Consider the following 25,428-nt stretch of genomic DNA (forward strand, 5'->3'; position numbering starts at 1 on the left):
CTCGAAGTTTTTAAATTAAAAAATATTAATTTTAACAGAATAGTTTGAAAAAGACTTCAGAGCTCTTCAGAGAATTTTGTTTACTGGATCTAATTTTGAACCCCTTGAGGAAGGTAGAGAACATGGAACATTTGAATCTCTTCATCCCTACCTCGTAGGGAACTCTCTAACCTAAAGAAGTTTAAAAGTTATAAGAGGAGTAGCATTGCTTACATATTTTCCTTCACCTCCAATAAATATGTTAGTATCTAGTCAACAACAGTTTACTAGTATATAACTTTTACAAATGCTGGTTATATTTTTACTATAAACAAATCTGTTGAGAATATTTAGTGAATAAAAATAATTGCTGTCCTTACCAATGGGTTTTTTGCATGACTGTAATGAGAAAATGTTTTAGATTTTTAAAATGCCCATTTTGTTCTAGATTAGTTATAAGTGAGTCATAGAAGACACCAGGAGCATCAGATTTGGAGTGGGATAAAACAGAGTATAATCCTAAAAAAATCGTGATTTTCTGAATAATAGAGCTGTTCAACACAGGAAAACATATAGTAAAATGAGAAGAAAATATGCCGATGATGAATATCCTCCAAAGAGTACATTTCTAATTTTCTTTCTCTCTCACTTTGCTCCTGTTAGTTATAACAGAGATTCGGATCAGTTAACCAAATGGTTGGAATCTTCTCAGCAAACTCTGAATTACTGGAAGGAACAATCCCTCAATGTGTCTCAGGACTTGGATACAATCAGAAGCAACATAAACAACTTTTTTGTGAGTTATAATAGAAAATACTCAGATAATTATTGTCAGAAATACCAGGGGGAAATGACCATGGTCAATAGTAATAGTGCCCATAATCATTTGTGGGTAAGGGATAAGACTTGGGCTAATAGTAGAGCTATCTGTTTATACTGGTCATTTATATATTTAGAATAATGATAAAGCAGGTTTTTAATTGACCCTACAATATATACATAAATTTAAAACTTCCTCTAACACGGGGTATGCTTTATAAATGCAGGAAATTAACTCCCTGTTCCCCCCCTCCAGTAAAAAACTTAACAGAATTATTAACTCATAAATGTTAAAGTTAATAAATACATGGTTTTAAATTTTCATACAGAACTGATATTTCTCCTAAAATGTTCTATTGTTTTGAGATTTTTCTTTTAAAAAAAAGGAATTACTTTTGTAATATAAATTTATTCCTTCCCATATTCTTTTCTCTACAATTTCATATTCTATGCCAATGATCACTCATTTTGGTGTTAAAATGTAAATATTTTAAAATATACTTGAAAACACCTATAAATACAAAGGAAAGATTTCAAATATTTTAGTTAAAAATTACTTGCATTTAGTTTATTTAGCATGAACTTTGTGTGCTGTTTCTCTTAAAGTTGAAATGATTCGTTTATTTTTTTTTAAATATTAAGCCACTTAAGGGACAGGAATCCTATCTTTTGTTCCCCACCATCTATCTACTGCCTGGAACAGTGCCTGACACTTAGTAAAAAAAAGGTATCTGTGTGTGTGTGTGTGTGTGTGTGTGTATGCAGGAGCATGTGTGTGCACACATGTACTTATGAACATACACACATAGATACACATACAAACATTTGTGACTTGCATTGAGTTCAGTGATTTAGTTTTGGACTCTAACCAGTTAATTCTGACTCTTTGGTATTCTTTGCTGTTTTCAAGTTTTTAACATTTCTAAATGATCCAACTGCTACCTCTAGGAGTTTTCAAAGGAACTTGATGACAAGTCCTCCTTGAAGACCGCAGTTGTAAGTACCGGGAGCCAGCTTCTTCATCTGAAAGAAGCCGATACGGCCACGCTGAGAGCTTCTTTAGCACAGTTTGAACAAAAATGGACAATGCTCATAACTCAGCTTCCAGATATTCAAGAAAAACTTCACCAGGTAGGTATTTAAAGATGCAGCATTCGAATTAGCATTCACTTGTTAGCTCACAACTCCTTTAAAATTATTTCTCTGACTCAATAATTTTCATTGACACTACCTATTTTTCTCTGGCACCACTGAATATAGGTCTTAATTACTGGACTCTCCTCTAGTAGGATCTTTCTTAACAGAGAAATCAGGCTTAATTACTTTATTTCCCAGTTTATCTGCATCACTGTGTTAGTTTATGTGAAGGTCATTGTCATTGTTTTGGGGTCACTTATTCTAAGCTTGAATGCTGGGTTTGTTTTTGTGAGTCACCTGCATAATTATGTAGCAAGACCTTTTATCAAACCAGGTATCATCTCTAGTGGATGCCCTGATTCATTTTGTCAACGGCAGGTAATTAAATGGAAATCATTTTGTCCTTGCAGCTTCAGATGGAGAAATTGCCATCTCGTAAAGCAATCATGGAAATGATTAGCTGGATGAACAATGTGGAACATCAAACTTCAGATGAAGACTCTGAGTGCTCACTGAGTTCTGCATCTCAAGTGAAAAGTCTTCTTCAGAAGTACAAGGTAATCAAATAGAGCCAGAAGCCTTTTCATTAAATAAGAAGACAAGTCGGTCGGAAGGGAAATACAGAACAAAGAGACATGTAGGATGTGATTTAGAAAAAACAATTCCAGAGGCAAGGAGTGGGGTGTTTGGTGATTTTAGGCAGAAGTTAGTATACTTGTTCTTCTTCTGCCTGGTTTCCTTTGGTAGTTTCCATCAATCACCATAGGACAGAATCCAAGCTTTTAGTGGCTCTGGCCCCTCATTGGCCTCATCTTTTCATCTCCACCAAGACCCTAGACTGTGCCGAAAGCACATGAACCAACTGTGTCTGGTATTCTCACCACTCGTGCTTTTGTGCGTACTGCTCCTTCAGTCTGGAATTCTAGTGCCCCACCCCTAGCTGTAGAAATGCTCTTTGTCATCTTCCAAGAGTCTGCTCAAGTATCTCCTGATTTAGAAATCTACTCCCGACTCTCCCTGCCAGATGAGTTTATTCTCTGAGATTAGGTATCTCCATGGTGCTGTAATTATTTGCTTACTTGCCTATCTTCCCACCTGGGCTTAGCTTCTTGAGAGCAGGGGCTATCCTTCACCTGCCCGAAATAGTGTATACCTAGCCCAATACCTGACATCCAGTAGATATTTGGTAAATGTTCTTTGTGTAAGGGAATGCGTAAGGAAAAGTTGATAGCCTTCTACAAATAGATATGAATGTGGCTTTCCCCATGATATTTGATTTCATGTAGATTTAACTAACACTGAACAAGCCACACACAAGCATTTATCATGTGCCAGGCAAGTTTGCCACTAGGAACACAGGAGATAAATGAAGACTCTGGTCATTGTTTTCAAAGACCTCACAGTTCTGATGGATCGAGCCTCTTGATAGACAGAGGGTGAATACCTTGGTCAAAGCATATTAGCAAGGATTTTATTTCTATATGTTAGCACATCCTCACTTCAGTGAGTAGTAGAATCTTTGGAGGGTCCAAGTATATGTATTCTTATAAGTTCTAGTAACCTAGCACATACCAAATGGTTTTCTCCCTGACGCCTCCAGAGAGGTATTCGAACTTCCCAGGATAAGCCCAACAAGGCTTGACAGAAACATGGTTGCCTGGCCTGGGGTGTTTTTAGGATTGCTCTAGAACTTAAAGTTCTCCAAACCTGAAGGCCTAGATTGTTCCTAGAGGAACAGTGAAGTGACCTAAACAGGCAAAGTCCCTTGATGTCCTGGGTTTTCTGGGAGCGTCTTAACTAGAGACTCCCCATCCTCATTTCCACAAGACTGCAGGGTGGCTCTGAAGTCCAGTGTAGCTCTCAGGAAGCCACTTGCAGGGACCCTTTGTCAATCCCTGCATCCTGAACTTGATTCAGATGATATAGCTACCATACATGATATCTCCCCTTTGACTTTTCAGTCTATTTGAAGGCAGCGAGTCTCTGTTCCTAAGCATGTGGAATTCTCCAAGAGACTCTACTCTACTCAAAGCAGACATTCAGAGGGGCTGGGGGAAGGGCAGAAAGTAACTCCAGACAGGTGCCCCTTGATTAATGAATGAATGGGAGTTTGGTGTTCCCTAGCAGGAACCAGAGGGGGAATCTGAGTCAACCCACTTTGGTTTTGGTTGTTTAACTTTGTTTGTTTGTTTTAGGAGTTCAGAATGGAAATGGACTATAAACAATGGATCGTTGACTTTGTGAACCAGTCATTACTTCAGTTAAGCACCTGTGATGTAGAAAGTAAGCGCTATGAGAGAACAGAGTTTGCAGAGCACCTGGGAGAGATGAACCGCCAATGGCACCGGGTACATGGAACACTAAATAGAAAGGTGTGCTCATGTGTCACACTTTGTGTGATTTGGCCTTTGCAAAATACCACTTTCTGAAAAATTTGAGAAGACATTCACATGGTTAATTTACAGTTTAGCCTAATAATCCTCTCCTTTATAGCCCTTTTATAAATCATGTGTTCTGGCATTCTCCACTGGTACCTATAAGAGAATATGAAGAAATTCTTATTTCTTTGAGATTTCTGAGTGGGAAATTGAGTTAGGCAAGTGAAGAGGAGAAACTTTATTTAAGAAGTTGTCAAGTATTATGTGAGACTACTAACTGGTCGGAGATTTTGACATTTTCTATGAAAGTAAATGTTCAAAAGTGGCAAAGCTATTACAGCATTGAAAAGATTATGAAAAGGAAGAAAAATGTATGTGGCCTTTTGGTAGATTTTCATTCCATGACCCTGAAAATATTAAGAAAACTTATTCGTAGAGAAATATTCAGTACTTATATATAATAGTAACAATTGGTTGATTTCTTTATGTGTAAAGAATGCATACAAATGGGTTTATACAATTAAGATTCAAGTGCATGAATGGACAAAGAACATGAACAGAGAATTTATAAAAGAAAATTTATAATTAGCAAATCAGCATGGAAAGATTCCAACTTTAACTATCAGGCATTCAAAATAAACATTATTAACACTATATTTCTAATATACTATTATTTATAATATTAGTAAATACTAAATTAGAAAATTTAGTGAGAAAAGATAAAAACTAAAGCTATCCCATTCATATGTAGATAATGGCTTACATATTTTTTGGAAAGAAAAATTCAGAAAATTTCAAGAACTAGAATAATCACCTTATTTCTTAACCTAGCCGTGCCACCTCTTACACATTTATCTTAAATCGATAGCCCTTCAAAAAATGAAAAAATATTCACACAAAGTGTTCAATTCAACATTATTTATACTGATAAAACACAAAATGCCTTCATTTCCAACTATAGAGGAATAATTGATCAAATTATACTGTGTCCATTTGATAAAATATTGGGCAGCCTTTTAAATTAATGTGAGGCCTATGTCAACCAGCCGAGCAAGTGCCTATGACTGATATATTGGAAAAGGCACATAAAACTTTACAGGTACTCTGATTGTAACCTAATAAAAATCATGAGCATAGAAATGAGAAGAATTACAGACACTAAAAACAGTCATTATTTTATTAAATTGATTATTTGTGATATTTTTTATATTGACTTAATTTCTAAGCCACTCTAATGGAAAATATCTCAGGAAAGAAAGTTTTCTTAAAAGAGCTATATAGGTATATCAATAGGTAATGCAATGGAAAAATATTGAATGTTAGCAACAGGATTTTATTTCAGATAAGTATTATGGAACTCCAAAACAGCCAGCTTTCTTAGGTTAGCTTTCATTTCATATGTTAAAGGGGATTTTAATTCTGTTTCCTAATTTGTGAATCTTTATTCCAAAAGTTATTGGGAAATCTTATGCTAAATATTAAGGAATCTGAGAAGAAACAAAATTATTTTCTTAAAAGTAACTGTCATGACATTTACATTTTAAAGCATGTGGTTTAAAATAAAGGTTTAAGGGCACCTGGGTGGCTCAGTTGGTTAAGTGTCTGCCTTCGGCTCAGGTCATGGTCCCAGAGTCCTGGGAAGGAGCCCCTCCTCAGGCCCCCTGCTCAGTGAGGAGCCTGCTTCTCCCTCTCCCTCTGCCTGCCACTCTCTGTACTTGTGCTCTCTCTGTCAAATAAATAAATAAAACCTTTAAAAATATATAAAATAAAGTTTTATTTTCTTATTTATAACTTACAGATACAACATTTAGAACAACTTTTGGAAAGTATCAGTGAGAATGAAAACAAAATACAGATTTTGAACAACTGGATGGAGGCGCAGGAGGAAAGACTGAAAACTTTACAAAAACCTGGAAGTGTGATCTCAGTGCAGAAGATGCTCCTGGATTGTCAGGTGAGTAGGCACATGGTTCCTGTCCCCACGCAGGGTCAGGCTGGTTACATGGCCGTGTTGTTTAGTCGCTGCTTCTGCCCCAAGGAGTAGGGCAAGTAGCTGTACTTTCTGAGGGTCTCTTCCAAACCCCCAGTTACTTACTTTGTTATGTAAAGTAGATAATCATCCATGGATTCTACAAAATTACAAAGTGCTCTTTTTTTTATGACAAGAAGAACAAGGTCTTTTCAGTTATTGTTGTTCTTAAGACTTGACTGTTACTCCTGAAAGAAAACATTCAAAGGAAATTTTGATTTGATGTTTTCTGATTTTTGTGTTTTTTTATGAACTTACCCAATATTTACAAAATTATTCTAAGGTTTCCATTATTAGTATTTCATTCTGCTTCTTCAGAGGAAAATGATTTTCTGTTACCTACTACATGATGTGTTCTGAAAGGGCCACTTGTCCCTTGCAACGACTGCCTAAATCACATTCGAGCTGAAAACTATTGGCCATGCCCTTTGTTTTGTTCAGTTTTCATTTGCCAGGTCACTTAGCCTTGGAGATACCCTCACCCAACTGTAGATTAATCCTCCTCGAGTACCACCCTGATTGTGTCACTCCCTATTGAAAACACTTCAGCTGTCCCTATAGCTACATGGCACAGGTTAGGCTGCTTCTGCACCTACTGCATGAGAGCATGGCTGCACTCCCCATTGGGGCTGTAAGGCCAGCTCACACCCCAGTTCTACTGAGAAGGTTACAGAAGAGTACTGGGGGGATCCCTGGGTGGCGCAGCGGTTTGGCGCCTGCCTTTGGCCCAGGGCATGATCCTGGAGACCCAGGATCGAAACCCACGTCGGGCTCCCGGTGCATGGAGCCTGCTTCTCCCTCTGCCTGTGTCTCTGCCTCTCTCTCTCTCACTGTGTGCCTATCATAAATAAATAAAAATTAAAAAAAAAAAAAAGAAAGAAGAGTACTGGGCATGGTGTGTAAGCAGCACTCATTATAAGAGATCTTTGCAAGCCATCCTGCCCTATTTCTAAGTACCCACTAGCCGTTTCCATTTAGAATTCTTACAGCCACCTCAGAATCAATATACCTCCTGACCGGAAGCCTACACTTCATGGGTCCATGCTGCACCATCCCCCACAGACCACCCCGGTTTCACTTGAGTTCTAAACTAGCCACAGCATACGGTGCCATCACTATTTCCAGATGAGGAAATGGGAGGCTTGGAGGTTTAATGACTTAATGTCTGGTCAGACAGCCAGTACCAGGCAGACATGGAATGGAGACCAGATCTCCTGGATTCTTTCCACTATACCACAATATATACATATATCTAGACTCTTCTAAAATCTAGATGATCCAAGTAATAATTGAAATTATTGTAAGAACTCATACTGTAATAATTACAAAAATTGAATTGAATATATTGCCATTAAAATGTCTTTAGGTGTCATGTTATTTAATTATGTACTCTAATGGCATTTTTACTTGAAAAAGTCAATAACCTGTCTCTTATATCTTATTGCTCTATAATATTGTACATATGAAAACCTTTCCCTCTTGCCCTTCCAGGATATAGAAAATCAACTTGCAATTAAATCCAAAGCCCTGGATGAGTTGAGACAAAGTTACTTGACTTCGGAGAGTGGGACAATGCCACTATTAGAAGACACAGCATCCAGAATTGATGGATTATTTCAAAAAAGGAGCAGTGTTATCAACCAGGTACTAGATAGAACTCATTTGAAGTATACTATTTCTCTTCATATATTCTTTCATCTTTCTCTGTTGTTGTGTAATCACAGAAACTCATGCCATGCTGAAAACTGAGAAATTGCTCAGAGAAATACTGAAGTAGGGAAAAGCATTTCAAATCCCATGTTTTATTTTGTTTTGTTTTGTTTGCACTGGATAATTAGCAGTAGAGCCAGCAATTCTAAAACCATTGGCAGGCTAGAAATCCATTTGGTTATCTTTGTTTTGTCTAATGTATTCACAGACAGAAATGTCTCCACCCTCCAACCCAACAGAGCATCTGGTACCATTTCCTAACCAGATACACAGGAGCAGCTAAGGAAAAGCACGTCCAAGGAGGTGACTCAGGGAGAGAGTGATCCTGTCTCCTATAGCCTCTATTAAGCTAGAAGCATGGTCAGCATATAAAGAACTCCAGAGGCAGTAAAGAAGCATAGCATGTGGTGAGGAGAAAGTAAAGAGAAAGAGTGTAGAAGACGTCTGGTCATTTTATGAAAGACACGTTAAAGTCTGCATTTAGCCCTTCCAGGAGTAGAGCACCAAAAAACCAAAAACAGGCATCTCTAGATGTTACAGCTTTGACAGTGCCCCACAAACGGAGGGGGAAACTATAAATACTATAGAAAACTATAAACTATAAATAGCCAATTATAGAGGTGTGTCCATACTTCGTAGAGGTCCTTATTATGGATATATTTGTTATCTACTAAAATCTGCTTTTGACCATTTGTTCCAAGAAGGAATTGGGAATAACCTGTATGAGTGAAATGCATAGGTGACTCTCAGCCTCATTTCTGCCCCATAACTTAGGCAGGAAAATAGAGACGAGCTTCACGTATCTTGTGTAAGTTGTTTGTTAAACATATCTTCTATGAGGCACTATGCTCACTGCCCATAGTACAAAGATTAACAAAAAAATAAGTGGGCCCTACCCTCAAAGAACTCACAGGCTACTAGAGGAAATATACTTGAACAGATAGTCACAACACAATGAATTATAATTAAAATGTTGAGGTAAAAAAGCTTGAGTTAATGAAAGTAAAAAAAAAAAAAAACATGCAGGTGGTACTACCATAGAAGATAGACATGTAGATAAATTGGATAGAATTAAGAGCCCAGAAATAAACCCTCACATTATAGTCAACTAATTTTAGATAAGGATGCCAAGACAGTTCCAAGGTCGGGGGATAGTCTTTCCAAAGAATGGTACTAGAAGAGCTGTATATCCACATTCAAAAGAATGAAGATGAACCTCTACCTTCGCACCATATATAAAAATTAAATGGATCAAAGATAGTGCTACAACTACAAAACTCTTAGAAGAAAACCTAGGCCTGAATCTCCATGACGGGATTAGGCAATAGTTTCTTAGATATGACACCAAAAGCACAAGCAATAAAAGAAAAAATAAACCAACTCAGGGGTTAAATAACTTGCCCAAGATCGAAAGCTCACAGATTGTCATTGAAATGTTTGCAACTCCCCCAGTGGTCTCAAACTGAAATGCCTAAATCAGATACCATAGTGGAATCCTTAGAAGGGAACAAAATGATTGAGAGAGGCTCTTCTTAATGATTTTCTAAATATGTTTCCACTTCTCATATAGGTCAATGAACTCAAGACCTCCATGCAGTCTGTTTTACAGGAGTGGAAGGTTTATGATAAACTGTATGAGGAAGTGACGATGATGACAATCCGATTCTGGTACTGCATGGACCACAGCAAACCTGTGGTTTTATCATTAGAGGCCTTAAGATGCCAGGTTCAGAACCTTCAGGTAAATTAACCAGATCTTGGCCCAGTACACTGTTGGCAGAAAATCTCCAGTGGAATCAAGCGCAGAAATTGACACAATTGCCTTTGTGCTGTCCACAGAGAAGCACAAAACAGTATTTTAAATAGCAGCATCAAAAGTATAACATGGAATTCCAAAATGAATCACATGAGCCAGATGAGTGAAATTTTGTAACAGGATGCATTGGATTTTTCGTCATTGTTCATGTCCATATTATTTCACTGTTTTGGGTTTTGGGGGGTATGTGTGTGTTAGTATACATTTTAAAGTTCTGTCTCAAATGAAAGAATGTCATCTCAGTTTTCTTCTTCACATTTCTAGTAATTTTTCCCAGTCCTATTGAGGTTTGAGTGTTCATAGAATTGTGATACAGCAGCAAGTGTTGATCAGTGGCTGCCTCCTTTGGATGTGGCCAGGCCATTCTGAAAGAATGTACCTGCTCTTTCTCTCAGTCTCTTCAAGATGAAGCTGAGAGCAGTGAAGGAAGTTGGGAGAAACTGCAGGAGGTGATTGGAAAACTCAAAGATCACTGCCCCTCGGTTGCTGAAATAATTGAAGAGAAATGCCAAGATACTCATGCCAGGTATGCTTTAAGATACAGTTTGAATAACAGCAGATATCTTTATCTCAACAACATATGGTGAATGAAGTGACATAGGCTTTGTAAAGTCATCTTAGTCATCAGAGATAACTGGTTTTATGCTATTTTGGTTTCTTCTGCTTCAAAGCATTTAGTGTAAGTAAGATTTGATTTTGTGAAGGCTATTTCTTGCCTTGTAACCAGAGTAGCCAGTTTCAGAGGGCATAGACTAACTGCTCAGTGCAATCCCAGGGACACAAAAATCCCAGGCAGAGACAGGCTACAGAGTAGTCAGAAGAACAATCTGATTTACTGGAAACATAAGCTGGAAGAAAAAAGCTGTTATTATTCCTCTTGGGGAGATGATTTGTGAGGTTGGAAGGAATTCCTGGATGAACTGCTTATGGTAGGAAGCTCCTTCTAAGGAGTGTGGCCCTAGTTAATTGCAAGGCTTTTATTCTGTTGCGTTGGACATGAAATTCGGCCTAAAGATAATTTGCTCCAGGGACAAAGACAGATTCAGCATCTCTGGTAAATCCACTTTGAACAAGGGACATCAAGTGTATATGCCCTGCAGTGGCATCATCAGCTCTTGATCCAGTCCTTATTGGGAGAAGGGAAGGAAGGGGAATAAGGAGGAACATAGACATGTATCTGATGCCACTTCTAGCATTGGGGCCACCCTTCAAACTTGGTGGCGCAGTTTGCTAATTAAACGGATTCAGTTGCCACTGCACAAACACGTTCAGTTGTTGGCACAAGAATATATCAGAAGGCTGGTTAAAAAGGTTGGAGAAAATAGCACCAAAATGCTAATGGTAGTTGTCTATAAATTAATGAGTTGTCAGGAGGTTTTTTTACCTTCTCTTTATAGCTAGGTAGGCAAGTAGGTAGGTAGGAAGGTAGGTCAATAAGCTAGATACAGATGTAGGGATAGATAGATTTAAATATACATGTTTTGTGGGGTTTTGTTTTCTTTTTATTTTATAATTGAGTGTATATTATATTGGTAAGTAGGAAAAATATTGCTAAGAAAAAGCACTGTTCTGAATAGGTTATTGAAATCCATAAAAATAAAGCATTTGTGCCATTTTTCACCTTTTCCATCCATTTAGCAGGGTTAAGGATATCCTGAAACAAGCATTTTCATAGGCTGCAGGTGAAAGTGTAAATGTTATAATGTTTCCAGAAAGCTAGTTTGGCCACATATATACTCATAACCTTAAAAATGTTTGCATAGTTTTATTCTTTGACTAAGTAATTCTCTCAGAAATCTGGTTTAAGGCCAACGTCTTGAAATGCAGGAACAGGTCTTTTGAACAAAGTTGTATCTAAGCATACAATTTGAAAGCAAAATTGAAAAGTACATCAGTATCCATGCTAAAAATTGAATTTGGTAATTAAACAGAAACCAGACCATTAAGGACTATTATGTATAGCCATTTAAAATTAGACTTATTTGTTTTTTATTAATAACATGGAAATTTTTAAGTCACATGGGAAAGAAAGGTACCAGAGTCTATATGTAGAGTAAAAAGTGATTTCCCCTATTCCTGCTGTTATATAAGGAACACGTTGCTTTTGTAATTAGAAAATAATAAATTTGGCATAAATGTAATTTAAATAAGGCCTATTCAATGACCCCTCCCATGTGGAGAAGGTTTCATCAGGCATGCAATTCAGTACTTTGTCTTTGCCTAACAGACGTTCATAATACAATAGATCTTGCAAATCACAAATTTGGTAGGTTTTGTTGATATTAGTTTGATATTTAGCCAACTAAATATCCTAATTTGGACTTCTATTTATATAATGGTGATACATTAATTTTAAAAGGCATTTGTGTCTTCTTAACAACCCATTTGCTATTGACTTACTGATATAATGTGTGCATGTTATGCTTTCACTGTGAGGGGAAGGATGATATGAGGTCCTGTTGTTCATGTTGTTCTGACAGGTGGACCCAGGTAAACCAAGACATCGCGGAGCAGTTGCAGAAGGCCCAGAGTCTGCTACAGCTCTGGAAGGCCTATAACAGTGCTCACACCGAAGCCGCCGCAAGGCTGGAGCAGCAGGAAGCAAAGTACCAACAGCTTGAAAACATCAACATGTCTGGAAACAACCTGGCAGAGATCCTGACCTCAGCCCTGCAGGATGTAAAGGTGGTTGCAAAGCCCATTGGAAAAACCAAGGCCAAAGCAGCCCAATTGATAGGGCCATGACCCAGGAACTAGAGGGACCACAGGGACAAAGAAGTGGGTAGGAGAGGCTCATGAGCAGGCCGTGTAGGACATAAACAAGCCTGGGATGTGCAGGGTTGGGAGGGCCAGGTAGCAGCTCTGAGGCGAGGTCTAGGCAGCAGGTAGCTGGGTCAACGGCATCTGATAATACCGCATTTTAAGTTTCCCCTTTCATTCTAGCAGGTAAATCTCTAAAGCAAAAAAAAGTCTCATGCAAGGTCTCAGATAAAGGCAAAAGTAGTTCAACAGAGTATGATCTTTTAAGAATAATAGATGTTGAATCTCTTGCTTTAGAAATAATTATGGACTCATGCCACATTAATATGGCTTGTCTGTGGGTATAATGATTTTTAGACTATATTTAAGAGTTGTGTGATTTCCTCTGTAATTTTATCCTATTATATTAATGAGTGCCCAGAAAGTGAATGCTCTCTAGTTTTAAACTGGGTCACCAGATCCATTGTGTATCTTCTGATACTATAGGTCAAATCAAAAAGTATTAATTGACTTAGACAATCCAACAAATGTGATCTGTATTTCAAATCAACTTCTACCTAATTTGTTGTTGAAACAAACAAATTTCACATACATTGTATTTATAGAGTAGCCCTAAAATCATTTTGATTAATAATATTCTACAGTCTCTGCAAATGAATTCATTTATGTCACAAAATCTCAGACCGAAAACTGAGTTGCACTGATTCATAAAATTAGCCTTAAAGCAGATTCCTAAAATGTTCGGTGATTAGAGACACAAAACATTGGAATCTACCCAGGTGATCTCTAGTTTCTGTACACTGGAAGCCCCAACTCTGTTGATCATTTGTCAGTTTTAGCTCTGAACTATTTGAGAAGATCACCAGTGATATGCATCATATAAGGAACGCTTAGCTTTTTCAGCTCTTTAAACAATAACAGAAAGCCACGCCCACAATTTTAGGGCATTAATTCTTCTGGATGTTGATAGAGTAGGAGGGATGAGAATTTTTGTTATGATAGGAGGAGGAGGAGTTTTCTGATCACTGCTTCTTCTCCAGGAGCTGCAGCAGGATGTACAGAAGACAAAAGAAGCCTTTCTCCAGAATTCCACTCTCCTGGATCGACTTACACAACTCACAGAGTCTAGCACCCACGTGCCCCTCTCTACACAACTTCACTCCCTGCAGAGGGCTTCTTACTTGGAAAAGATGCTACTTGTGAAAGCTAATGAATTTGAGGTTCATTTCATTTTCCATTCAAGTTATAATCTTGAACATTTGCAAGCTACCCTCAATTCCTTATATCCTATGAAGTAATAGTTTTTAGTGCTTTATGGACTGCTCCTCAGGGAAACTACGGAATAAAGATGCCCTGAACATAAAGATGCCCTGACATGACTGTTCAATCCCATGTGCAATGGGCAGATCTTAGGCAAACATCTGTTCTTCATTGAACATGTTAGTTTAAGAAGTAAGATATTGTATTCCTTTCACTGTTCATATCTCAGTTATTTGGATCTCCAAATGGGTACTCAAGTCATAGAAGTAGCTGCTTAAAGCTTAAACATCTGTTGTATTCTTTATTCACTTTTTGAAAAACCTCTACTGCATGAGCTGTTAAAAAGCTGCTTAGAAGGCCATAGAACTGCAATGTCACATCTCAATATCAACAGGAAGAGAACATTTAGCTAGCAAGCCGAAAGAGCAGAGACCAACCCTCCTCTCTGTGCCCCTTCAAGGAGATGATCCAGTCATCCCCGAAGGCTCAGTGCTTTGCCAGAGGCATAGAGTAAAAACAAACAGTCTTCTGAATATTCATCTCTGGATAGTCAAGATAATAATGAGCTGCTAGGCATTGAAAACATCTTGAGCTTTTATCAGCTTCCAAAACTATGTTTAATTCTGTTATATATGCATGTGAAAATTTCTAATGAAAATTTCTCTTGTTCTAGTTTGTTCTGTCACAATTCAAGGATTTTGGGGACCAGCTGGAATCTTTAAAAGGTCTCATTATGCGTGAAGAAGAGAATTTGGATAAACTTTACCATCAAGAAAAAGAAGAAAACCCTGATTTATTCCTGGTATTGCCAATGTTTGTGTTTTCTTAGGGCTTAGACTCAACCATAGGATAAAAAATAAGCTAATGACTGTCAAGTTATAGAGTCTATTTGTATCTTCACTCAGCACAGTCAGTTATATGCCATTCATTCTTGACCTTATTTGCCCTAAGGCCTAGAAAAGTATGACAACAGAGAGATCTATTTTAGTAATATGCCACAGTAAATTTAGTAGATTTAAAAATGTTTGACATCAAAAAATAAATAAATAAATATATGTTTGACATCTTTACTAATTAGCTTCAGTGAACTGGAATAATCTAAGAATTGGCTGTTGTGATTAATTGAATTTTTCTGGTTGGCTGAAGATCAAAAGTAAAAATCCTATTAAATTAATTCTATTCTTTTTCTTTTTCTTTCTTTATTAAGTTAGTAAGTTTAGTATAAGTAACAACAAAATTTGGATTCTGCAAACTCCGAAGGACCAATATTCATAACCTAGATCAAGAGTCAGCTAACTATGACACACTGTCCAAATCCTGTCTTCCACGTGTTTGTATAAAATGTTATTGGCACACAGTCATGCCCTTCCATTTATTAACTGTCTATGGGAGTTTTCATGTTGCAGGGGCAAAGCTGAGTAGTTATAACAAAGATCATATGGCCCATAAAAGCTAAAATATTTATGATCTAGCCCTTTATAGAAAAAACTTGCTGACCCTCACCTAGATTACTATGGCAAAGTTCTGTAGTGATAATGTGGATATTGTGAAGGACATTTGCTTAGCGTATCATTGACCTAGATGCTGTCCCTGGAGTATTTTAAAAATAACATTTTGCTGAGTTTGCTTTCTCATGATTTCATGTTCTATCAAAATATGAATGTTTTAAGTACCATGCTTTACTGGGGTTATTTTAATTAAGGATTAAATTTTCATTGGATCTGTAGGTAAACTGCACGATATATTGAAGGTCAAGTTATTGGCAGACTGCATGGGACTCTTAAGGTTCTAAATGAGTCCTTAAAAAAAAACAATAACAACAACTCATTTCTATCTGCCTTAAAGACAAAATCTGACTTCATTTTCTATTTCCTGGGCCATTCAGGTGCTGCCCACATGTGCACTTGTCCTAGACAAGCCACAGGACTGGGAGATCAGAGTTCAGATCCGGCTCTCATACTAACTGGCTATTTGACTGTGGGCAAATCATATACCTACCTAGGCCCCAATTTTCCCTCATTTTTGGGATAAGAATGGTCTGCAGCATCACTGAGGCCTTTTCATCCTCTAGATATCTTACTGACCTCCAGAAACCTGAAATGTAATTTTTTTAATAGAAACATGTGCTGGCACTGACGGCCCAATCACCTGATGTTGAACATTTGAATGCAGTAAGCCTCAAGCTCCCACTTAGTGACATAGCTGTAAAGACGTTACAAAATATGAACCGACAATGGATTCGGGCCACAGCAACAGCACTGGAACGCTGCAGGTCAGAGCATCCCATCTCTACCATTCTGTTTCAGTGAGGCTAAAATCATCAGCTTGAGCTCAGTAACATCACTGTTTTATGGCTGTGTCTTGTTTGTTTATAAACCTTTGTAGTGAGCTTCAGGGAATTGGACTGAATGAAAAGTTTCTTTATTGCTGTGAAAAATGGGTCCAGCTTTTGGAGAAGATAGAAGAGACCCTCAAGGTGAATATTGGCAACAGCCTCCCAGCTCTCCTGGAACAGCAGAAAACATATGGGGTAAATCTTTGCTCTCTACTAGTTTGTACCCTCATCCTGGGGTGGGAGTCCGGGAAAGATAGATACTCATTGTATTTTATTTAAATCAATTCTGGTGTGCCTGGGTGGATCAGTCGGCTAAGCATCTGCTTTCAGCTCAGGTCGTGATCTCAGAATCCTGGGATCTAACCCCATGTCAGGCTCCCTGCTCAGTGGGGAGCCTGCTTCTCCTCCCTCTGCCACTTTCCCTCCCTGTACTCTCTTGCTCTCTCTCAAAAAAATAAAATCGTTAAAAAAGAAACAAAAAATCTATCAATCCCTAAATACTGATTATATGTCTTTAGGCAGATTCATTTGTCAATTGATTATTTGTAACATTCTCACACATTTCATAAATGTCAACATTTTGTTTTAATGCTCTATTTTATTAATGAGAGAACTCTAAGATTTTCTGTAGTAGGCGGAAACTTCTCACACAACTTTGCTTCCATAGAATGCAAACATACCAAGAGCAGACTAAAATACTTCATCTTTGCACTTTTACTGAATAACTCTCTATAATATTGAAGTACCTGATATAATTATCATTGCAGCATTAATGACTGGACAGAGGAATTTCCCCATGCTTGTGCTGATGGACATTTGGAAATACTCTTGGTGGTTATAAGCAGATACTGCAGTTTGAAAGTATGCATGATTAGGTCACTATGATTTTTAATGTAACTGATTTAAGCCTACATTGTTACATTAATGTCCTCCAATGAAAATGAAGTTCACTGAACCAAAACACCCTGAATTTAATCAATTACCAAACCTCTTTACAGCTTAGTTTCCTCATCTTTAAATGGGTATGATAATAGTAGTTCTGCAGGCTGAGGAATAAGTGAGATATGCATGTTTTACACAGTGCCTAACAAGTGGTAAATGCCCTATCAATGGGCATTAGATGTAGTTATTATTAGGCCTTTTTGCTTCTGAGATTATATTCACAGGTGATATTGATGTAATGATTGAGCATCTTTTGCAATTAGGCCCCAATAATTTGAAAATTAATCCCCTCATTGTCCTCTATGAGCTTAGATATTAATAGGAAATACAAGTTTCAGGTTGGTAAAAAGATATCTTCCACCTGATTATTTTCTCTTTTTACCCATATACAGATGTTAGAAGCTGAAGTTTCTATAAACCAGACAATTGCTGATTCTTATGTGACCCAGTGCTTACAACTCTTGGACACAACAGAGATAGAGAAGAGGTAAGCTGTCTGGGGCTTATGATGGTTGCATGTGTGTGGAGGACAACACAGCCAGAGCTGACCTCCCACCACATGGATCTTGACCACTTCAGTGACTTGCAGCCATGTCGGTTGATAGACCATCATGGGGCCAGTCTCCTGACTATTAGGATTGGGGACTTGCTGGTAAGAGGGGTGGCCTTAGGGGACAGTAGATGAGTACTTTGCAAATACCCACTCACCAAGTATAGTTAATGAAAGTTTTTACCCCAAAGGATTCCTCTGTAGTCTTTTCCTCTCTATCTTCAGCCTCATGACATTTTGCTATTTAAAAAATAATTCTTGGGATCCCTGGGTGGCGCAGCGGTTTGGCACCTGCCTTTGGCCCAGGGCACGATCCTGGAGACCCGGGATCGAATCCCACGTCGGGCTCCCGGTGCATGGAGCCTGCTTCTCCCTCTGCGTATGTCTCTGCCTCTCTCTCTCTCTCTCTCTGTGTGTGACTCTCATAAATAAATTTAAAAAAAATTTTTTTTTAAAAATAAAAAATAAAAAATAATTCTTAAGGTGCTACTCTTCCTAGCAGATAGCTATGTCACGTATTTGTCAAAGAAAGGATTTCTCTCTCTCTGTGCAACATAGATGGTGTTGGCATCACTGGCAATGCCAGTGAGGCTAACCAGAGTCCCTTACACCAGCGTGGTGACAACAACTGAACCTGCTTGCACAGCTGGTACACATGGTAGACAGAGCCCTCAGGCAGTCTGATCTCTTCAGTGCTTCTCTTAGTGTCCTGATTGCTATTGCTTTTCTTCCCCATCAATAATACACCATACCTCTGAATTTTCTTTGAACATAACTAAGAAATATGAAGTGCATTTCTTAGTAGCTTTGAAGTTATAAATTCAAGCCAGATCCTTGTTCTAGGACAAAAACTAGTTTTGATTTGATCAGTGCAGCAAAGCATGACTTTTCCTATAATAAATAAAAGGCATTATTTATCATGTGGTGGGTTATTTATCTGGAAAAGACTAGTTGAGTAGTTGTGGAAAGCATGTTCTTTATTGCTGAAATGTTGTCAAGTACAACCTTCAGGTAATAGATAATGTTATACAGCATTGGCTCATCACTTCCCATTGGTCCAATATTCTGTTTTCCACACAGCATTTGGCATAATGTAAGTTAAAACAGCTTAAATTTGTTTGAGGAATGCAATAGTGCATGCTGACACAATATACCAGGTCTTGTGCAAATATCTCCTGCTAAACACCTTTGCCACCCACATGCTGCTCCGGCCCTGACATATTTCCCGACATATTTAAATCGAATGTACTCAGATTTTAAGAAGGTTTTTTCCCCACATAAACTGTGCAGATAAACAGCAAATGTGAGTTTCTATTATGCGTTGGTAGTTTTTCTTTTTTCCTACATGTTGATATTAGGATTCTCTAACTATTTGTTTTTCCCAAGACCGGAATTTATTTCAAAGTTCACGAAGCTGAAGGACCAGTGGCAGAGTGCTGCCCAGGGCATCCAGCAGAGGAAGAGTGACATCGATGGGCTGGTGGGGCAGTGGCAGTACTTCACCACCTCTGTGGACAACCTGCTCCGCTTCCTCACCGACACCTGCCACCTGCTGTCTGCCGTGAAGAGCCAGGACTGCTATGGCCTCCACCAAACTAGGAGGCTGATCCGGGAGCTGAAGGTAGCGCATGCGCAATGGTAGTGCGTGGACTTGCAGGGTGGTCACTCTTTGGAAGACGTTCATTCACCTCAAGTTTTAAGGTGTGGTTCAGGTGTACTCTCTGCAGGGGAAGAGCAGCTAGGCAGGGTTACCATGACCGTATCCAGCCTTGTCCCCAGCCCCATGGTGCCAGAAACCCGATCTTACATCTATTTATCCAGAAATAGTGAGGCTTATGGTAAGTAGTGTAAATAGGTAGTTTCAGTCCCTTTAAAGAAGAGCCTGCATGATGTCAAATGGACTATTTTAAAGCTGTCCCTTTAATGCAAATATTGGTGCATATGTTTAAGGGCCCATAATAAGTTTAAGTGTATATTTTTTGTATTTTACCTTTTTTATTTGTTCTCTCCTTTTATATTTGTTTAGCATAGTGTGCATATTCTACTCTTGTGGGTTAGGAGTAAGCTGACTCTTACACCATAGTAATGGTATCTGCTCTTAATTTCAGGTCTAATACTCTAATTATTTTCTTAATGCTCTTGGATCTATTAATCTTATAGGCTCTTATTCTTTGAAGTATATTCTTTATTTCTCTATGCTTCTGATCATTACACTAAGAATGTTATCCCTTAACAACCATTGGAAATTATTTAAGAACACATTATTTAGTATAGCATATAGTAGTATAAAACATTAGCCTTAGATGTGAATGTACGTGTGGATGTTGCACACATTCTAATCAGATTTGCCTAATGTATATCTAATTTAACATTTATTAGTAGAAAGGGCTCTGAAGGAAATATTCACAAATGTACACAATCAAATTTTGATCATATCAGAGGCTTAAGGAACTTACTTTTTTTCTTTTTAGAGCAAAGAAATTCATTTCCAGAGACAGCAGACTACCTTTGAACTAACTTTAGAAGCTGGGAAGAAGTTACTGAACACAGCTAACCTGGAAACTCAAGACTTGATCGAAAAGAAAATAAGTCAAATTCGGGACGACTGGGAGAACACAAAGCTCCAAGTAGGCGAGATGATTCAACAGTTGCAGAGCAATGTAGAGGTAAACTCACTATGTACTCTTCAGGACTTCAAATACAGGACATAGAATTTTAGTTTGCAGTGCAAAAATGGGAGTGATTTTAGGAAAGCACAGTCTTGTAAGTTTACCAAGGGACCTTGAGTCCTACCAATCCATGAATCACACTAGTTACTTAATATAAAAGAATAATAGGGCATTGAAAAAGCTCAATGTTAAGCCTAGAAATACTTGGTTCTATTTTATATTCACTTTTTTTTTTTTTTTATATTCACTTTTACGACATAGGAAGCCTCATGGTGTTCTGTTTACAAAGCTAATGTTCCACATGTGGTCTGCCCATGGCTGTAGTGTATGAAAATAAACACAGCCATACTTCCTTTTTTTTCTGTCATCAGAGAATGTGCTTTTCCATGTAAGCACGTGTAGGAATTTCCCAGATAATTTATGATTATATTTTTAAGAACCCAAATGCTTTATTCTGAGTCATTATTGGGAAAAATTATCATTTAGTTAATATGAAAATGTACCAATGCTTTCTTCGTGACTTTGAGCTGCTTTCAACCAAAGGCCCTACACAACTATGCTCTCAGAGTAATTTTGCAGTTTTTCTTTTATTTTCTTTAAATGTTATTTAAAGTGCTTTATGTTTAATTTTTTGTTTCTCTGAGCATACCTACTCCTATAGCCCACTCTCCCTCCTAAAATTTGTTGTACGTGGACCAAAACCAGATAACTGAGCTTATCACAGAAAAATTTTTTGAGTACATAATAAATATGTGCTGAGTTAGGGCCTGAACATTTCTCCTATGAATGAAGCATCTGAATTTTGTTTGGTATATGGGCTCTGTGAAGTTCATTAACTAGGAAAATACTGGTTGAGCACTTTGCCCTGTTTGTAAAATGTGGTAAATGTAGTTAATGGTTTGGAAGGAGAAACAAGGACTATTTTGTTTCTCTCTCCACTTTCTTCTTGTGCTCCAGAGAGTTGATGTTGCTAGACAAGTGACCGCCCCTTATGTGAATTCTGTGTTACCGTAGAATAGGGCCACCCTAGGTGTGTTTAGGTATCAGTTGTACTCAGGTTGAGGTTACTAAAAGTAACCTCAGGAGTAGAAACTTATCCTGATGAACCCATTATAAACATTCTGAACTTGAAAATGCAGGCAGTTGTTTTATCAGTAATATAAGGTTAAAGGAAGATAGATGGTGTGAAAGAATGGTATTGCAGAGGTGGGGAGCGGGGCCTGAACTGCACCTTTAGGTCAACCTTGACTGATGCACTTCCAACCACATGTTCTTGGCCAGTCAGTTTTCTCTGGGCCCCAATTTTCACATTTTAAAGTGTGAAACCCTGTGTGTCTCCTAAGATTATTATAATTACAATGAGATAATAAAATTGAGAATGCTTTGTTAACTATAAAGGGCTTTTAAGCAGAAGGTAGCAATCAGAGCAGTGGTGAGAAATGTCGAGTGAAGTTTCACAGTGAAAGGGGTCACTAAGGCCAAGCTATGTCTCGGAAGAAAGAAGAGAGGGATGACATTATAAAAGAAGACAAGCGAAAGGCTTGAGTGCTTTTGCTTTGTGATGCTATTATAGTGTGTGCCCACAACTGTAAATGTTAAAAATTAATCCTTCACAAGAACCTTTTAAATGTGAACTCCTCCCCAAAAAATATGAACTTTCCCAAAACTGATACACAAGTAAGATTAGATAGATTGAGGATATAGGGAGGGAAGAAGAAATATTTTGAAGCAAAAGCCAGTCAACTCAATAGTTGAAATGAGCAGATGGGCAGCAAGATGGCGTCCGCCAGCAGGATAGTTCAGGTAGTCAGGCCACATACTCTATTTATAGGGTTCCCTGACAGAAGAGACAATCCTAAACCTAACATATCAGAAGTTTTGAGATCAAAAGACTACCGTCTCACTCTTCTTCAATTTCACAGCATTCTGAGAAAAGTAAATTACCAGATTTGCTAATGCATCAGGGTCTACCAGACACTGCAGAAATAATAAAAACATTACCTCAGAAATATAGAAGGAAACTTGTGTCTCAAGAAGAAATTGAACTTATTCAACTTAGAGGTCCAGAATAATCACTGACAGTATGGCTGCTGTTTGTCATCAGACAAAAGAATAGTCTTTACAATTAAGGACTTCCAAAATGGCACATGAGAAATTATACAGTAAACAGTTTGAATTAAAAAAAAAAAAAAAGGAAAAGAAAAAGAAATATAGAAAATTTAGATGGATGGACACTTATATCTCCTAATATATGTATCTTTGTCAGCTTCTTCACAAGCTTACCTAATTGTTTATATATTTATTAAAGTATACATTTTTTTATATCTTTTTTTTTTAATTTTATTTATGATAGTCACACACACAGAGAGAGAGAGAGGCAGAGACACAGGCAGAGGGAGAAGCAGGCTCCATGCACCGGGAGCCCGACGTGGGATTCGATCCCGGGTCTCCAGGATCACGCCCTGGGCCAAAGGCAGGCGCTAAACCGCTGCGCCACCCAGGGATCCCTATTAAAGTATACATTTTTAATGTTAGCCTATTAATTTACTCTCAATTAGCAAGTATTACCAGTGTTGAGCTATTAAAAACATACAATATAAAAAATAAAAAAATAAAAAAGATAAAAACATACAATATCTAGTAAACTATCATGTGTCCCATAATTTCACTTTTGTTTCAGTTTCTTTTTTGGACATGGAAAGATCTACAGACAGAATTGCTGCTTTGGGGAAGTGATTTTTCCTGAAATTGGATGAGGATTAGTGAAAGAATGACTCCATTATTTTTTCTTTATTTTCTTAACATTTTTTCATTCACAAAGTTATTGGAGTATAACTAATTTAAAAAGCGTATCCTACACTAAATGATAAAAGTACAGTCAAGGTAAAACAGGTAACTTTGTGGCATTAAAACTGGGAGTTAATACAAAAGATTATTTGTAACCTATATTCGGAAGAAAATACCATTTATATTCCATTAAAATGGAAAATAAGAGATCAAAATGAATATAACCTAGGAATAGATGTTTGATTAGAAATTGCAGCTTACTATATTGTTAAAGGTGTTAAGAAAGTCTTACTATTTGATTTATTTTACTGTTTTCATTGTCATCATGTATGCAAATTCTGAAAACCACTAACTTTCTCAAACTTAATGTCTGAAAGCCTTATAAAATCAACCTGAATATTTACCTTATTAAGGCTATTTATGGAACTTTAGGGTCTTACAGTGCCAAGGGTATGCATTATTGTGAAAGTAAAGCCTCCCAAAGTTAAATACATTTTCTTCCATACCTTTAATGAAATCTAGAATATGCTTTAAAAAAGTCATCCCTAAAATAGTAAGGGTAGCTCGTGGGCATTAGAGTCGAACTGTTGTTGAGTATTGCTCAGTTGCCTATGGATTAAACTTTACTTTTTTTGCTTAAAAAAAAAAATTTGAAATGAGCCACACATGAAGCCATACCAGAGATACTCTGGTTTTAGACAAGGCCTCTCAGGAAAAGAAACTGGGTTTCAGTGAGATCTACAAAAAACACATTTATTGGAGTGGATTAAATGAGTTATTCTGTTTCTACAATTCATTCTTAAAAAGCAAAGTACTTACCAATTTTAATACTCTTTTCAAATAGACTTGGGGCCAGTGTGAAAAGAAAATCAAGGAGTTGAAAAGCAGGCTGCAAGTTATAAAGGCACAAAGTAGAGATCCTCTTCCAGAACTTCATGAGGACCTCCATAGAGAAAAAGAGCTGATTAAGGTATTGTAAGCTGTGAAGCAGTGTTCAAGATAATCACTTACAGCTATGGAGGGACATGGAAGTGTTTTGTTTGCCTTTCTGTTCTGTGTTGAAACTGTTGCCATGGTCAGTCAGAAAACATTTTGCCTATCTTCTATCTGAAATAACATGCCGGTCCCCAAAGCCAATGGAATTGTTGCTCTTTGAGATCCATGTGTGAATATGAGAAAGACTTGTAGAAATTCTTCTTAGAAAGTGGGAGGGGGGGTTCTCCTCCAGGTCCTCTTTCTAGTTCTCTCCTCTGTGATAGAAGATGTGCCCTTTGAGTAATCTCACTGAAATCTGTTCCCTTAACAAATGATCTTGTGTTTGAAATGAGAGCCAAGTATTACTATAGAATTCGTTTTTTAGAAGCCAGTAGGTTAGAGTTTTTGCTCAAATATAACATTTTTATGAAAACTCCCAAACTACATTCTGCCTTGTTGATACAACAGTAATAAGTTTTCCTGGGTATTTAGGACTTTGCAGAAGATTTTTGCAGAAGATTGGGTAGGAATTTGGACCAGTAGAATTCTCAGGTCAGGAACAACCTCTCTTCCCTATCCACAGGTCTGATGTTTAAAAAACATCCAGAACCTAATGGAATGATCTTTACTCTTTTCTTCCAATGATTTCAGGAACCAAATCGAAACAATTAGGGAGAAATGAGTATTCTCATACTTCAAGCTGTGCTAGAAATTAGTGTCCTTCAGCCTGCATCTTTTTTCTTCATTGTAAAAATATTCTGACATGCAAAAACACTTCCAACATAACAAATAATATGACAAATTGACATGAAACCATCACCCAGCTGCAAAGATAAAACATGGCAAATACAGCTCAGGTGCCCTGCATAGTCTACAATGTAATTTCCTTCCTCAGAGGTACCCACAACCCTGAATAAGGTGTTTAATCATTCTCGTGCATTTCTTTATAGCTGCCCTATGTGTGTCTATAGCTCTCAATATTACTTTTATTTTTCAACTTCATATAAGCAGTGCCATTATTACATACTAAAATCATACTTACATTCCTACATTTTCTTCTTCTTGTAGTTTTCAAGTTTTGCCTTGTACATTTACATCTTTATTCATTTAAGAATTGATTTTTCATATGTTTTAAGGTAAAGATCCAATTTGTAATTTACTCATAATGGCTAATCATATGGATGATCATTGTCCTAGTGCTCATAGTCCAGTGTCAAATATCAGGTTTCCATATATATGTGATTTTTGTCTTGGAGCTTTATTTTGTTGGTTTGCTTATCTC

The 25,428-nt window shown here is 37.5% G+C and overlaps 1 protein-coding gene and 1 pseudogene across 6 annotated transcripts in view; both read left to right on the forward strand.

Moving 5' to 3' along the window:
- The window catches only part of SYNE2 (spectrin repeat containing nuclear envelope protein 2), a 320,213-nt gene that overhangs the window by 248,261 nt on the left and 46,524 nt on the right, over positions 1 to 25,428 (forward strand). For all 6 annotated transcript variants that reach the window (XM_077909580.1, XM_077909581.1, XM_077909582.1 and 3 more), the window contains 17 exons: positions 643 to 775; positions 1,747 to 1,929; positions 2,346 to 2,492; positions 4,131 to 4,307; positions 6,112 to 6,267; positions 7,834 to 7,986; positions 9,623 to 9,793; positions 10,264 to 10,394; positions 12,349 to 12,553; positions 13,669 to 13,848; positions 14,562 to 14,690; positions 16,006 to 16,160; positions 16,274 to 16,418; positions 17,558 to 17,652; positions 19,102 to 19,336; positions 20,187 to 20,381; positions 24,016 to 24,141. In XM_077909580.1, the coding sequence (XP_077765706.1) occupies positions 643 to 775; positions 1,747 to 1,929; positions 2,346 to 2,492; positions 4,131 to 4,307; positions 6,112 to 6,267; positions 7,834 to 7,986; positions 9,623 to 9,793; positions 10,264 to 10,394; positions 12,349 to 12,553; positions 13,669 to 13,848; positions 14,562 to 14,690; positions 16,006 to 16,160; positions 16,274 to 16,418; positions 17,558 to 17,652; positions 19,102 to 19,336; positions 20,187 to 20,381; positions 24,016 to 24,141 (2,716 nt within the window). The remainder of the gene's footprint in view (positions 1 to 642; positions 776 to 1,746; positions 1,930 to 2,345; positions 2,493 to 4,130; positions 4,308 to 6,111; positions 6,268 to 7,833; positions 7,987 to 9,622; positions 9,794 to 10,263; positions 10,395 to 12,348; positions 12,554 to 13,668; positions 13,849 to 14,561; positions 14,691 to 16,005; positions 16,161 to 16,273; positions 16,419 to 17,557; positions 17,653 to 19,101; positions 19,337 to 20,186; positions 20,382 to 24,015; positions 24,142 to 25,428) is intronic.
- LOC144320717 (alpha-ketoglutarate dehydrogenase component 4 pseudogene) lies at positions 21,006 to 24,003 on the forward strand (annotated as a pseudogene).

Source organism: Canis aureus, chromosome 9 (genome assembly GCF_053574225.1).
Source record: "Canis aureus isolate CA01 chromosome 9, VMU_Caureus_v.1.0, whole genome shotgun sequence".
NCBI classification, from domain to species: Eukaryota; Metazoa; Chordata; class Mammalia; order Carnivora; family Canidae; genus Canis; species Canis aureus.